This window comes from Rhinichthys klamathensis, unplaced genomic scaffold (genome assembly GCF_029890125.1).
Source record: "Rhinichthys klamathensis goyatoka isolate OS25496 unplaced genomic scaffold, OSU_Roscu_1.1 h1tg000436l_1, whole genome shotgun sequence".
NCBI lineage: Eukaryota > Metazoa > Chordata > Actinopteri > Cypriniformes > Leuciscidae > Rhinichthys > Rhinichthys klamathensis.
In genome coordinates this window covers 990354-1005846 of record NW_026606932.1, presented here as the reverse complement: position 1 = coordinate 1005846, position 15493 = coordinate 990354, and the positions used below count along the sequence as shown (strand labels likewise).

Genomic DNA, 15493 nt, shown 5'->3' with positions numbered 1-15493 from the left:
AATACCCGCAATCCCGCGCCGAAATTCAAGCCCTGTGTGGACCAATGGTGACGCTTAAGCCCGCCCTAATTTACAGGAAACTCGAACTGCAACATTTGGAAGAGCAAGCGCAGAACATGGAAAGAAGAGTGAAGAGAAAAACAGCACAAGCGTACAAAAAAGTAAATTATGAGCAGAAAATGAAAGAGCGCAAATTACAGAGTAATACAAGGAAAACATAATTTTAAAGAAAACATGAACAAGTTTAAGTTTTGTGAAAAATATTTTTTAATGTGTTTAAAGTTTTTATTCATGCTTGTTATTTTTTGATTCACGCTTATTATAGCCGCAATACATTTGGCGGGATATTGATCCCATAGATTTGCGCCTGGCACTGGTGCAAACTTTGCGTGCGCACCTGAAAAGTTCCCGTGTGTTGGGGTCGTAAAGAGACGGTTCTACGTCTAAATAAACTCAATTCTGGTCAAGATAAAAAAAGACAGAAATGGCTAATTGAGAGCAGGGTGGCCAAGCTTCGGTCAATGGTGGCCACACCCCCCTAGCTCCGCCCCTGTATGAATTATATTATTGTATTTTTAAACAGGATGTAAAAAGCGTCAGCTGATTCTGACCCTCCACTCAGAAGTCCATAGAGAGAGAACGCTGCTGGACAGGGTTACGTACCATCACGACATTGCGTCCACGTGCGAAAACATCATTGTAGCCGATTTCTTCCATCACACGTCCCTCAAGCCCGAGATCTTCATCTTCAAGTGCCTCGTGCAGACTCTGTGCGCTGTAAGCGTGTGAGTGCGGATCGTGCGTGAAAGGGTGCGAGCGCGAGCTGCTCCTGCGTCCATGGAAACTGCCCCAGCCTCTGGCCCCGACAACCGTACTCAGCTCCTCAGAGCCCTGCGAGAGATGATGAGGTCTGGTTGCCATAATAATGGTGGCAGCGTTGCTCTGAGCTCCACAGTGATGCTCGTGGACGCAGCGGGACACGCTGGAGGACCGCCGGAGTTTCTGCAGACCCTCCAGCTCCTCCGACAGCTCGTCCGGCAGCTCAGCTTCCCGCATGGAGAACAGCTCATACTGAGGCGGCTCCAGCACCTCCTGCATCTCTGCAGTGCTGAATAAACCTTTACGGCTCAAAACCTGCAGAAAATATATATTAGCAATGTCACATGTTGCTACAAGTTAAACGTCCATGCACCAATAAATAAATAAATACTAGGGTTTTAATGCTTGACATCAGTGTAAAAGGCCATTTCACAAACTATTCTACTTTAGTAATTTTATGTATTTCTGAGTGAAAAGGATTTTCAATGAGAAAAAAAAATGTAGAGAGGGATATGATTTGATTTAAAGAGGGATTTGTGACAAAAGGAAAGTTGTTTCAGAGGTGGAGAATTACATTTTGATAAAGGTTCGCAGGAGAAACACACAATATGACTGCGTTTGTGCATTATCCATGCTGTCAGATAGAGCTGCTTAGTTTTGACAAGAATTATAATCATTATTGAGATAACAAATATCTACCACCATTATTTATTGACTTCATCATGGATTTATTAAACTTAGTAAATGAAAAACGTGCTAAACTGAAAAACTTGAGTTATAAAGGTGATAAGTAATTTAAAGTAAATATGAGTGTGTGTATATATTTATATATAACACAAGGCAAAATATGTACATCATTGCAAAATGGAATTTAGCACAATAATCGATTTACCTCGTTTTACCCCGTATGGATGTTCTTTTGATTAAAGTTTTTGAAAATAACCATTTTTTTCTTTGGAATAATATTCACGGGTGAATCATTAACAATTAGACCAGGAACATGAATTAAAAACGTAAAAAGTCAGTTTATTTACTTATTATGTTGAATTCATTTGCCAAACTAGTGAATTCCTATTAAACTGCAAAAACAAAGGTTTTCCATAAATCAACTCTTGCTATTGGTCAAACAAACCAACAGGCCCAAAGTCACACCATTGGCTGGGTCAATATTGCACTCTTGCTGAAGCTGAAATAAACAAAAGCACGAGTAATGTTTTGATAGCGCCACAGTGTTTACTTTTTTCAGGGAAATCAAACTACAAATGGCTTATGTATATAAGAGGCTGATGAATAAAACATTTTTAAGAAAATTTTTCACGTTGAAAACCTATATAACTTTGATGTGCATTTCTAACACCTATGAGGCTGGTTTGTCATTCTAAATGGTGATTTCTCAATATGAATAGTCACCTTCTTTCTCGGCTGCTTCATCTGTATAAATACAGATATGATGAGAAGAAGAAAAACAATACCAGTGGCCACTCCAATCACAGTGCAATGAGTTTTACTCATATGCTGGAAAAAACTTTTAGACTTCTTTTCTGAGAGAGACGGGACAACAAAGACAAAAGAAAGCAGAAGAGGACAGGGTCATGAGTGATGAAAAATTCACATTTTCCACCTAAATCAGAACAATGACAATAAAACTGAATTCATGAATGCTTATTACTGCTTCACATAACCAGGGCTCATGCCATTTTCTGCACTCCATACTGTAATAACCCTTGAACCCATGACGTCCAATCCTTCATAGACTAAAAATTCTGTATGCATAAATATTATGTGCTTTATATACATGCTTTATCAACATTCATTTAGTGGACATCAGTTCATTGAGGTCAAACCCCTGAACGAGGGAATCTAGTTCTGTGAAAGATATGAAGAAAGCTTTTGCATCACATTAGCGACACTAGTTGGAAAACGGTCGTGAAAGCACATTTTTACCTTTGCAATTTTTCTCATCCCAGGGAAACACACAGTTCTGAACACCATTACAGACCAGAGTATTGTTGATGCACATGTTGCTGTGACAGAAAAATGCATTGGCCGAACACGGAGCTGCAAAACAGAGTTTTTAATGAGATGAAAGCCAGACAAACATGCAATGCCCATAATGTCCACATGGTGGACTTCTTACACCACATGTTCGAAATCTAGTACCATTGGTTATGTCATGCAAAACTACTGAAGCACAATATTCTGACAGATTTTGTTTAGTTAAAGATGTTTTTTGTGTGCTTTTTATAGTTATAATGTATTCCAAGAAAAGGTCACCCAAAAAGTTGGAAAATTAGATTTAAAAAAAAAAAATCTCATTTTGCATTCAATGGAAAAATAACATCATATGTGTATAGACCAGGGGTAGGCAAGTTCGGTCCTAGAGAGCCGCTGTCCTGCAGAGTTTGGCTCCAACACTGAAAAAAACCTCTCCTGCCTATAGCCTTAGTAATCCTGAAGACATTGATTAGCTTGTTCAGGTGTGTTTGATTAGGGTTGGAACTAAATTCTGCAGGACAGCGGCTCTCTAGGACCGAACTTGCCTATCCCTGGTATAGACCGACAAGTAATGACAGAATTTTCCTATTTTTGGTGAGCTATAAATTTAATAAAATTGCAGAAAGTAAAAAGGTTTGTGAATGCTTACGTTCAGCAAAGACCGTAAAGAGCATACGGAACCGACTCAGCTTGCTGTTCTCGTCGGCCCACAATCGAACAACACCCACGGAATTGTCAAGTGTGATGTCATTGGCAACAGTGCTGCAGAACTTGGCCTTTAGATCTTCAATGGCATTACTGCCTTCATAGATCGCAACAAAGTTTTTCTTACACTCATTTGAGTTCTCCAGCTGATACTCCAGAAAGCGGAGATAGATCTGTGTGTGAAATAGAGACACAAACAGAGACAGGTAATGCTACTGTAAGTATGTATAATGATACACACAGGGCTCCGGTGCAAACAAAATTACAGCATGCGACAGTGAAAATATATTTGGTTGCTCCGGTGCGAATGACCCGATCAAAGCTAATGAACAACAAGTGTGTAATCAAATACGAATTAAAACTACAAATGCCAAAATGCATCCAAACTGCACAACAGTTCAGTTTTGCACTGTGATTGGCTGCTTTAAATGCCTTCAGTCAACACAGCAAGTGCGAGATAGTTTTGTGCGAGGAACTACACGGAGGTGCAGCAGGTTAACGTGATGTGTGATTTCAGCACGGTTGCAAATGTGATATTGATTTATCTTATTGTGATTTGTGATATTGATTTGTGATACTGATGAATAACCAAGAAGTTAATTTTAAGTGACTTACGTTTTAGGCACAATATTGTCTGGTTTTGTTCTATTTCATCAACAAAAATAGTTCCAAACAAAGTCCCAGCTGAGCCGCTGGCATTTCCGAGAAAACACACAGCGATGTTTTGTTAATGAATGAATCTGTTTGAATCGGGTGAGTGAAAAATTCAGTGACCCATTCACAAATGCTGTGTCTCAATTCAGAGGCTGCATCCTTCGAAGGCTGCATTCGAAGGCCGAATGCGTCACCGCAGCGCGACGAAGGCTGTCCCAATTCGAAGGCTCCTTCAAATGTGTCCTTAGTTTCCTATGAAATGAAGGATTAAACAGATGGACCCTTCTTGGCCTCACGTACCACAGAATTCATTGTGTGCCAGTGATGACAGGATTTTTTTTAAATAAATTGCAGGAGTACACTTTTAAATGTAAGGATTGGGTTCTACTTACTCAAATAATCTAATGTATCTGATGATAAAAATGTTAATTATATATATATATATATATATATATATATGTGTGGGAGCCATTTGCTATTGTTGATGTAGTGGTGGTGGTCAACACCAATAGCATCCAGCTGCAGCCCCGCAGACTCACTTCTCGATAGACACCAGTGGCTGGACACCAGTGGATGGACAGCCTACGTCATTTCCGTTTTCTCCGTCATTTCCGTTTTGCCGCTAATTTCCGTTTTCACCGCTGGATAGACAGCATATTTATTTTATATTTTCACCTCTGGATAGACATATATTTATTTTATATTTTCACCTCTGGATAGACAGCATATTTATTTTATATTTTCACCTCTGGATAGACAGCATATTTATTTTATATTTTCACCTCTGGATAGACAGCATATTTATTTTATATTTTCACCTCTGGATAGACATATATTTATTTTATATTTTCACCTCAGGATAGACAGCATATTTATTTTATATTTTCACCTCTGGATAGACAGCATATTTATTTTATATTTTCACCTCTGGATAGACATATATTTATTTTATATTTTCACCTCTGGATAGACAGCATATTTATTTTAGATTTTCACCTCTGGATAGACAGCATATTTATTTTCTGTTTTCACCTCTGGATAGACAGCATATTTATTTTATATTTTCACCTCTGGATAGGCATATATTTATTTTATATTTTCACCTCAGGATAGACAGCATATTTATTTTATATTTTCACCTCTGGATAGACAGCATATTTATTTTATATTTTCACCTCTGGATAGACATATATTTATTTTATATTTTTACCTCAGGATAGACAGCATATTTATTTTATATTTTCACCTCTGGATAGACAGCATATTTATTTTATATTTTCACCTCTGGATAGACATATATTTATTTTATATTTTCACCTCTGGATAGACAGCATATTTATTTTAGATTTTCACCTCTGGATAGACAGCATATTTATTTTCTGTTTTCACCTCTGGATAGACAGCATATTTATTTTCTGTTTTCACCTCTGGATAGACATATATTTATTTTAGATTTTCACCTCTGGATAGACATATTTATTTTAGATTTTCACCTCTGGATAGACATATATTTATTTTATATTTTCACCTCTGGATAGACAGCATATTTATTTTCTGTTTTCACCAGTGGATAGACAGCATTCTTTGCAGGCTTAATTGCACACATCTTTTCCGTATTGTCATTTTACTTTTATGACTTAAAATATATAATATAAAAGCTGTGTGCAAATTGAAATATGATCTTTATCATATCTCTTTACATAAAACAATTCTCAATTATATACCTAATATAATAACTTCAATAATTCATGCAAACTGCATTCACAAGAACCACCTTGAAAATATATATTGTTCAGATCATATCACTATTTTTTGTGACTTAAATTCAGCCTAGATCAATGGACTATAACGTTTTGTCAATACAACAGACTTGTACATGTTAATTGACCACAGTTTTTTGCCTTGCCCATTTGGATATTCAATTCTTTTTTTTTTTTTTTGTAAATGTAACCACTTCTGTTTTTAAAATATACGTAGATTCACATGATCAGACAATTTACCAAACAATCCAGATCAAATTAACACTTCATGGTTTTGCAATATTTATTGGAAATTACACAATCTAATTAGTAAAATTAGTCAAATCTGACCATCAGAATGAAGATGCCACAGTCAGGCCCGTAAGGTTGTGGGGGAAGTCCCTATTTCAAGAGAATAAACTATAGACTATAGACCAAATAAACTATTGGCTTTATGCACAGCTTAACTACTTCCTGAACTTCAGCCAGCCCTTTGTTTCCTGTCTGTCATTATTGGACAAACTGATTAATTCAGGTGTGCCTGGCCTCAGTAACAATAATCAGGCACACCTGGACTAATCAGTTTGTCCAATAATGACAGACAGGAAACAAAGGGCTGGCTGAAGTTCAGGAAGTAGTGAAGCTGTGCATAAAGCCTATTGCACACTGTGCACACCACACCTCATTCCTGCCCCCTAAAACTGGCTGTCTGGGCAATGCTCAGGAAATTCAGGGTCTGTATAAAACCCTCGCAGGTCTCCACGTCTTCCGTTTCCACGGTACCCCACCCAGTCTTTGAAAGAACATCTGCAATTTCTGCATTGTACAATTTTAAAAGGGACACACATGTCTCTTACAGCCTGGGGCAGTTTTTTGACATTCACCACACCTAAAGCAAGAACAGATGTACAATATGATTAGAATGAGCATGTTTATATTTAACTATATTAGAGTACAAGTGTTCTATTGTAGCAACCTAGCTCTAGAATTGAGGCACACCAGAGTTCACTACCTTTAAAAAACACGACAAAGTACCTTGAAAACAAGACGATTTTTTAACTAGCTAGTTTGTGCATTTGAATTCTGACATGACCTATAAATCATCGACAGTTTATATTTTTTTTTCTTACCGCTGACATCAGCATGGCGCGTCAAATTTGAAAAGTGAATGACGATACGGAAATGACGATACGGAAATGACGTAGGCTGTCCATCCACTGGTGTCCAGCCACTGGTGTCTAGCGAGAAGTGAGTCTGTGGGGCTGCAGCTGGATGCCTCTCGTCAACACTAGAGGGCAGTGTGCTTGTGCTATAGTAGCGAAGGTCACGGTGGCACAGGGGCGCCAGCTGATTTAATGCACAGGTGTAGCGAGGGAAAGTATGCTAGGGTGGCGGGGAGATCACACGGTTTTTACCGCTGGCACGCCACAGCTAGATTAGTCCTCACGTTTGCATATACTTTGAACTCTGTAAACCATCTTTCTATTAAATGGGAACATCACCCAAAGACGCTAAACGTTGTGGACTTCAAATTCATCCGAAGTGGACAAACAGCGCGTCAAAAACAGGATCTAGCCCTCACCCTGCCGAGTGTCTGATTTGCGTTAAGACAGTCACTACAATATATATACACTATATTGCCAAGAGTATTGGGACACCCCTCCAAATCACTGAATTCAGGTGTTTCAACCACTTCCATGGCCACAATTGTAGCTATAGCTAAATCCATATCACAGATTTTTTTATTTTTATTATTATTATACCAGTTTCACACTATATGACTGTATATTTTTTTCCAAGCATGACTGGGTGTTAACCACATTTTTTACTGACTGAGAGAGGAAATGCTGCAGTATTGACTTAGAATGCCCTATTTTACTGTCATGAGTGAATATTGTAGAGAAAGTCCACACTAGTATTAATAAAAGATTGGAAGGCCGTTTACAAAGAGGTGCCAGGAGGAGGCGCTTTAGGAGCGGCAGAAATAGCTGTTCTCTTTCATCATCTCGTGTTCGAGATCCACCTATGAGAAGGGCATCCGTACCTGACCTCTGCAGAAGCATCCAATTGCACCAAGTCTGACAAGACAGACAGAAGCGCGCAGCCAATGCCAGGTAAGGCCACACCCCCTTACCTGAGGGCATATAAAGCCTGCATGCGCTACTGTTCTACAGTTGACATTTGCTTCTCGCGATCTCTGCACTTACACAGTTCGGTTGGATTTACACTGCTCACTTGCGTGTCTTTAGGAGGACATATCACCAGATCAGCCTCCCCGGACGTGACAGTCGTTTATTCAGCCTGATTAGCTGTGTTCTGCATCCGGAGCCGCCCGCGCTCTCGCTTTTCTCACCTGCTTCCCTTCCACGGCTGCCCGACACGGATTTTTCGGAGTTTTTCACCGGTATGTCGCTGTCTAAATCTGCCGCTTCTCCGGGGAACAGCCTATCACGGGCCTGCCCGGCCGCGTGTGGTGCGCTAATCGCTGCTAAGGACCTTCACTCTTTCTGCGTGGTCTGCTTTGGGCCTCAAAGACGCTCAAGAAGCCTTGGAGAACCTGTCGCAGCAACGATGTGATGACAAAAAAAAGGAGGATGAGGCCTTCAAGTTATGCCTTCCTAGGAAGGCGGCCCCACGCCAGGTGCCCCTTGTGCGTTTGCCTAACCCCCCTGTCACGGGACGAAATTTCCATCAGGGCAAGGAAAGGCCCCGCAACACCCCATGTGTTCAGTGGACGTTGCGTTCTCCCCCCACGTTCAGGGGGTCTGTTGTGAGAAAAAGTGCAAAAGCAGTGTCACCACACCACACTTACTCTGTTTCCCTCACCCAATTATTAAAGGCTTCGGCCCCAGTATTCCCCCAACACAAAACACAAAAAAACAAACGAAACGAACGAGTAAAACAAACAAATCGAATTAATTCGTTACTGAGAGAGGACCTCTCTGCAGAGAGATATCATCTCCCTGCAGAGAGAGAAAATCTCTGTGAAACCCTGCATGTCACCCCTAGTCCACTAGAGCCATGAGCCAGCAGGGCATACACAGCGCCGCTTCGGCTCGTATGGGAACACTCGAGAGTCACGAATTGGCTTGGCAAACTGTTTCGGCTCCCAAGCCTTAAATCACCAAGAGCAATGCAAAGCATCAGATGCAGTGGTGTAAAGCACGCCGCCACTTAGTCTCAGCCTCAGACGTCACGCCCACGGAACGTTGGCTAAACGTCTGATGCATATGGTACACTTAACTGGAAACACTTCAGGAATGTCGAAGTCGTCATCTGATTGGTTGAATTTTATCGGATTTCCGGGGGGCGCGAGTGTCGTGTTTATTTTCGGTCCGCCGGGAAACAAAGCGCAGACGTGTGATTGCGGAAGAAAAACTAACGTTGTGTTTACATGAGTGACAATGAGCATTTATCAAGATCAGCTAAACGTAGGATTCTCAAAAGTATGCGAGGTTCACGGCATAGACTCTTGAAGTTTTCTTCTCCTTCTTTGATTTTCTATGCTGACTGACGGGTTGCACGCCGGTCTGTTGTTGTGGGGACATTTCCACGCACCGAAACGTGACGCTGAACGAAACGAACTGTAATTGGTTGTTTGACATGTCGGTCAAACGGCCTTATGGGCGGGCCTTGGCCAAAGAAAGCTGCTATGAATTCCAGACCTTCAGCCGTCAGTCTGAAGGTCTGGCTACGCGAGACTAGCCCCCACTGGACTCTAGAGCAGTGACTGTCTGGGAATCTGATGGACGAGTCTGGGTTTGGCGGTTGCCAGGAGAGTGGTTCTTGCCTGACTGCATTGTGCCAAGTGTAAAGTTTGGTGGAGGGGGGAATATGGTGTGGGGTTGTTTTTCAGGGGTTCCAGTGAAAGGAACTCTTAATGCTTCAGCATACCAAGACATTTCGGACAATTACATGTTCCCAACTTTGTGGGAAGAGTTTGGGGATGGCCCCTTCCTGTTCCAACATGACTACGAACCAGTGAACAAAGCAAGGTCCATAAAGACATGGATGAGTGAGTTTGGTGTGGAGGAACTTGAATGGCCTGCACAGAGTCCTGACCTCAACCTGATAGAACAACCTTTGGGATGAATTAGAGCGGAGACTGCGAGCCAGGCATTCTCGTCCAACATCAGTGCCTGACCTCACAAATGCACTTCTAGAAGAATGGTCAAAAATTCCCATAAACACACTTCTGAACCTTGTGGAAAACCTTCCCAGAAGAGTTGAAGCTGTTATAGCTGCAAAGGGTGGGCCAACTCCATATTAAACCCTACGGATTAAGAATAGGATGTCATTAAAGTTCATGTGCATGTAAAGGCAGACGCCCCAAAACTTTTGGCAAAATAGTGTTTATATAGTATTATAGTATATTATATTATATATAAATAAAGCAGTTCAAATGTTGACGTATACGGTATCTTACCAAGATGCGATTTTATATAGTTTATGAGCATTTTCAGGTGAGCATATTTAGACAGGTTGTGAACCCTGTATTATTTTCAGACAGTTTGATATAACTTTTAAAAAACGTCCAGTATAAATGTTACTTTCACTCATCAACAGCAGCTGTCACAGTTGCTAGGCGACAATAACAGTACTCCGTAAGCTAGGCCGTCTCGTTTAACAATGTTCAGTCCGACCTTCGCTCCCTCGAAGGCGTGGTCTTTGAAGACCGAGTCCTTTGAAGGATGCAGAATTTGAATTGGGACACAGCCAAAGACAGTCACTTGCTTTGTTCCTGAAAGAATCAGCTGTTTCGAACGAATCTATTGAATGATTGATTCAGTAACAAAGACAGTGACCTGTTGCCACCTACTGCTGGTTTTACCATTTCAATTATTTTAATCATTCAATATTTCTATATTCAAAACTTCACATTTTAAATTGAAATAAAGCTAAATTGAAGAACTTGACATAAAAGATGACATTTAATAAGGTTAGAAGAAAATGCCACACACGTTAAAAGGTTAAAAAAAAACATCCCTGGAAATAAATTTAAAGAGGCAAATATTCCCCTGTAAAAGTTGATCAGAAGGTGCACCTTAATTTTTGACTGTGCTCCTATTTTATTTTATTGCACAAGTACTCCTAAAAATAAATGTAAGTGTAGAGCCCTGGCATATAAAGTTTTATTATAAATGCTCTATTAATTTTTTTTTAATTCTAATTCTGTGGAAAATATTTTATATAAAGACGTTGAACTACATAACTGCTCATTCTTCCCGGCAACCTATTTCCTACAAAGTTGTACTAGTTTCATGGTCACTATCCTCTCACATAATAAAATAATTTCAGTATTTAATGTCCATTTATTTATTTATTCGGTAAAAAGTTGTGTAAGAAGCAGCATACATTATCATAAAATGAACCCCCTCCATGGTAATACAAAACCATCTACTTGATCTCAGTGACTGTATATGATCCCTTACTAATTAATGTGAGAGGAACAGATGTTTACCCAGGGCTGCATTACTAACCTTAGACATCGGTGGAGCTCGTATGGTCCAAATACAATCCAATGCTTCCCCTGATTTCACCTTGTTTTGCTCGTCAACTTGACTAGATTTGATTATACCATCTGATCCAGACATTTCAAACTGACAGTCTGAGGGGAAGAGACAACAGTAAAGATAAAGACAATTAAATCAACATTATAGCACTCAAATATAATAACATTATAGCTTGAGAAAGAGACCCGAGAGTCTGCAGACAGCAGCTGTAATACTAATAAATTCTGGGGCACTGAAATATTTAGTTGTTTACACAACTGATGCACTAAAGATGGAATTTACATTTATATTTGTTGGGCTCGGTAACCATAGCAACTGAAAAAGAGAATGCATAAAGTGTTAGGTAGCAAAAACCTTTAAAAAATATCAAGCACCAAGATAAAGTCTGTTTCTGCAGGACATCCAAGGTCAGGTTTAGTAGTTTATTTAAACAGTTTAAATTATTGGTGCACAAAAAAACACAACTATAACTGCACAATTTCCAACCATAAACTGTCATGATAAATGTCATGATTCTTAAACAAATTTTACATAAGAAGTTGGTTTGCAGAAGCTTTTATCCAAATCAATAAATGGGACAAACCCCCTGGAATAACCACCTCCCAACCCATGCTCCATATATAAGTGTTATCCGTTTACCTGGAATGGGATTCAAGAGTCCTCCAACATGGAGATGAAAATCTGGATCTGGATGCAAGTGAGGTTTTTGGATGATAAAAAAAAAATCAAGTGCAACAAAATAAATACAAAAGGAGCAGAGCAAAAAGGCATTAGAGTAAATGATTCTAAAATCTAATTGCATGAAGAATTGCAAGATGCATTTACCTGCAGTATATGAATACTCCACCCTGAAACCCATGCCTTCCAGCTCCTCGTCACTAATAAATCTGATCCACATGAAGCGTCCAGAGGAGGTGACAATCCCTGGACTCTTTGCCCCACAGAACCGATTAATCAAGGGAGAGAAAACAAACGGCCCATCACGGATTTCAATGTTATCAAAGCGGCACTCGAAGGACGGCTCGATGTAGTAGATGTCATCGAAGGCGAGCTGGATTCTCTTCCGTGGATGGGCTGATGTAGACAAGAAAAAGGTTAGGACTAACATGTCTATGTCTGTTGTGACTGAGAAACATGCACTACTGTTCAAAAGTTTGGGTGTGATAAGATTTTTTAAATGTTTTTAAAAGAAGTCTCTTATGCTCACCAATACTACATTTATTTGATCAAAAATACAGTAAAAACAGTAATATTGTAAAATATCATTACAATTTAAAATAACTGTTTTAATATAATTTAAAGTGTGATGCAAAGCTGAATTTTCAGCATCATTACTCAAGTGTTCAGTGTCACATGATCCTCCAGTAATCATTCGAATATGCTGATTTGTTGCTCAAGAAGAATTTATTATTATCAATGTTAAAAACAGTTATTCCAATGTGATTTATCATTTATTTGAAATAGAAATCTTTGGAAACATTATAAATGTCTTTTCTGTCACTTTTGATCAATTTAATGTGTCTTTGCTGAATAAAATTATATCAAATTAAAGAATTAATTTCTTTATAAAAAATAAAGAAAACGGCGAATTTTACCAAAACAACGAATAGGAAAGAATAAGTATCTTTGCTTGTGGAAGTGAGACTCATACCCTCCAGTATGTACACACACTCCTTGTTTGGTGGGTAGGTGTTGGGGTAGTTTGGGGAACTGAATGATCCTCCATTTGCAGTCTGGATCAAAGTTCCACAGTGAGCAGGCTTCTTATCCTCAACAGCCACATTCTGAGGCAAAGCTAACAGCGCACGTACGCGCACACACACACACAGACAAGATGATCTACATTAAAGGTAATGGTTATTAAAGCAAAACAGATATCAAACAATTTTTTAAAAATGAATTCATTTAAATCTCTCTCACACTGGAAATATAACATGTGGCTTAGCAGGCAAGTTCATAATTCAAATTTACCTTGAGTTTTCTGTGCCAATGCGAAGCCCTCCTCTATCAGGATAAGCAGAACCAAGACTGCAAGAAAACATTTTGTTTTTTAATTATTACAATTTAAAAAAGCTGTTTGAGGATATTTTCAAATGTCATTTATTCCTGTGACGTAAAGCTGAATTTTCAGCATCAAAACTCCAGTCTTCAGTCACATGATCCTTCAGAAATCATTCTAATACGCTGATTTGCTGCTCAAGAAACATTTATTATTATTAAATGTTGAAAACAGTTGTGCAGATTAATATTTTTGTGGAAACCGCGATCATTTTTGTCCAGGACTCTTTAATGTCTAGAAAGATCTAAAGTACAGCATTTATTTAAATAAAAAAAGCCTTTTATCTTTTGAAACATTATAAATGTCTTTACTGATCAATACTGTGTAAAAGGTGGATGTTATATTGTGTCATGTCAATTAAGTTTAAAATAAAAATTCAATATACAATAACTCATGACATACAGGTGAAACTCGAAAAATTAGAATATCGTGCAAAAGTTAATTTATTTCAGTAATTCAACTTAAAAGGTGAAACTAATATATTATATAGACTCATTACATGCAAATTTTGATGACTATGGCTTACAGCTTATGAAAACCCCAAAATTCTAAATTAGAATATTGTGAAGTTTTTCATAGCTGTAAGCCATAATCATCAAAACTATAACAAATAAAGGCTTGAAATATCTCACTTTGCATGTAATGAATGAGTCTATATAATATATTAGTTTCACCTTTTAAGTTGAATTACTGAAATAAATTAACTTTTGCACGATATTCAAATTTTTCAAGTTTCACCTGTACATCCACAGGTTCAGAGTTTCCAATTTACAAGGTTTATTAAAAAGAAGATGACACCTGCCCAGGATTTGAACTCAGAACATTTTGCAATCATAGCTCTATATCTTGATGTCATTGATTATGCTTAACAACAAAGGTTTTTAAATATACTGTAGCATGTGTTAGGCAGGGTTGTGTTTAAGACATTGCATGTGACTTTCGTGACATGAGAGGTTGAGAGTTAGAATTAAAATACTAATATTATCAAAGCAATTTCATAAAACGTGATGGGAAGTTTTACGGTGAGATAAACCAATTGCTAATATTTGCTCATGTTTCTCACCAAAATAATGGAGTAATATGTAGATTTCTAAACTATCATTTGTAGCAGACAACTGCCATTTACAGTATAATGGGGACCTAAAACGTATAATACAGCATAATAGGAATAACCCAATTTCTACACCAGTATCTTTTTTACAGACAACTATCTTGAGGGACTAATTCATACTGTTCATGCATTTGTAAAGTGTGGTTTCACTGAGGGTTTGTAGAAGAAGCTATAAATGATGTTATGACCTGAAGGAATCTCAAATTCCATTAACAAATATACTATGGTACTACCATGGTTCCATTGGAATGCTATGGTATTCTTTTAAGTATTTTGGAGTAGGCTACCAAGCGTTGTAAAAATTTCAACCCATTACAACTGAAATTTGAAGTTTAAATGCTGCATTGAGTTTTAAATGGCACAGTATAGTTGACGATTTTGGCTAGTTAGATGAAGAGAGACAAAGATGCTATTATGACAATTATGGAAACATTTTATAGTGATTGAGGCAAATTAATGCGGTGACTATCATTCAGCACCATGGTATAGCCATCTCTGACATAATAATCACTGTACTATGGTAATACCACAGTAGGCTACTTTATTGTAAATGTAGCCTACATCACATATTTACAATTCTCAAAACATGTTTGACACTTGTACAAATACGTTAACAGATTTAGACAGCCAAAAGTAGCATTCAACAACAACAAACTCACCTTCATGCATTTCCACTTTCACTGAACACTTTTGCTCTCGTGAGATTTGCTGTCTACATTTTCAACGACATGAAGTTAAGACTGTCGCAATACGGATCTGCAACAGATTTCATGAATAAAGAAGCATCTCGTTCCTAGAATAAATTCGAAAAAATCCATTGAAAGCACACAAATTAAACTGTATAAGGTATGGCGTTTGCAGAAACTCTTGAGCGCTGTGCTTCTGAACAGCGAGTTTT

The 15493-nt window shown here is 38.5% G+C and overlaps 1 protein-coding gene across 1 annotated transcript; it reads right to left on the bottom strand.

Moving 5' to 3' along the window:
• Positions 1 to 520: 520 nt before the first annotated feature.
• Positions 521 to 15269, bottom strand: neto2b (neuropilin (NRP) and tolloid (TLL)-like 2b). The gene is made up of 10 exons (XM_056236018.1): positions 15255 to 15269; positions 13397 to 13453; positions 13077 to 13220; positions 12251 to 12499; positions 12065 to 12112; positions 11393 to 11520; positions 3464 to 3692; positions 2764 to 2877; positions 2230 to 2360; positions 521 to 1134 (listed from the first exon to the last, which is right to left on the bottom strand). The coding sequence occupies exons 1-10, from the start codon at positions 15262 to 15264 to the stop codon at positions 619 to 621; spliced, it is 1626 nt and encodes a 541-aa protein (XP_056091993.1). The 5' UTR covers positions 15265 to 15269; the 3' UTR covers positions 521 to 618.
• Positions 15270 to 15493: the final 224 nt, after the last annotated feature.

Excerpts from the sequence above, each read along its gene's own strand:
- neto2b (XM_056236018.1), bottom strand. Across the intron at positions 13,221-13,396 it reads ATTGGCACAGAAAACTCAAG|CTTTGCCTCAGAATGTGGCT; the intron begins GTAAATTTGAAT and ends GTGCGCTGTTAG. Across the intron at positions 2,361-2,763 it reads GGATGAGAAAAATTGCAAAG|AAAAGAAGTCTAAAAGTTTT; the intron begins GTAAAAATGTGC and ends CGTCTCTCTCAG.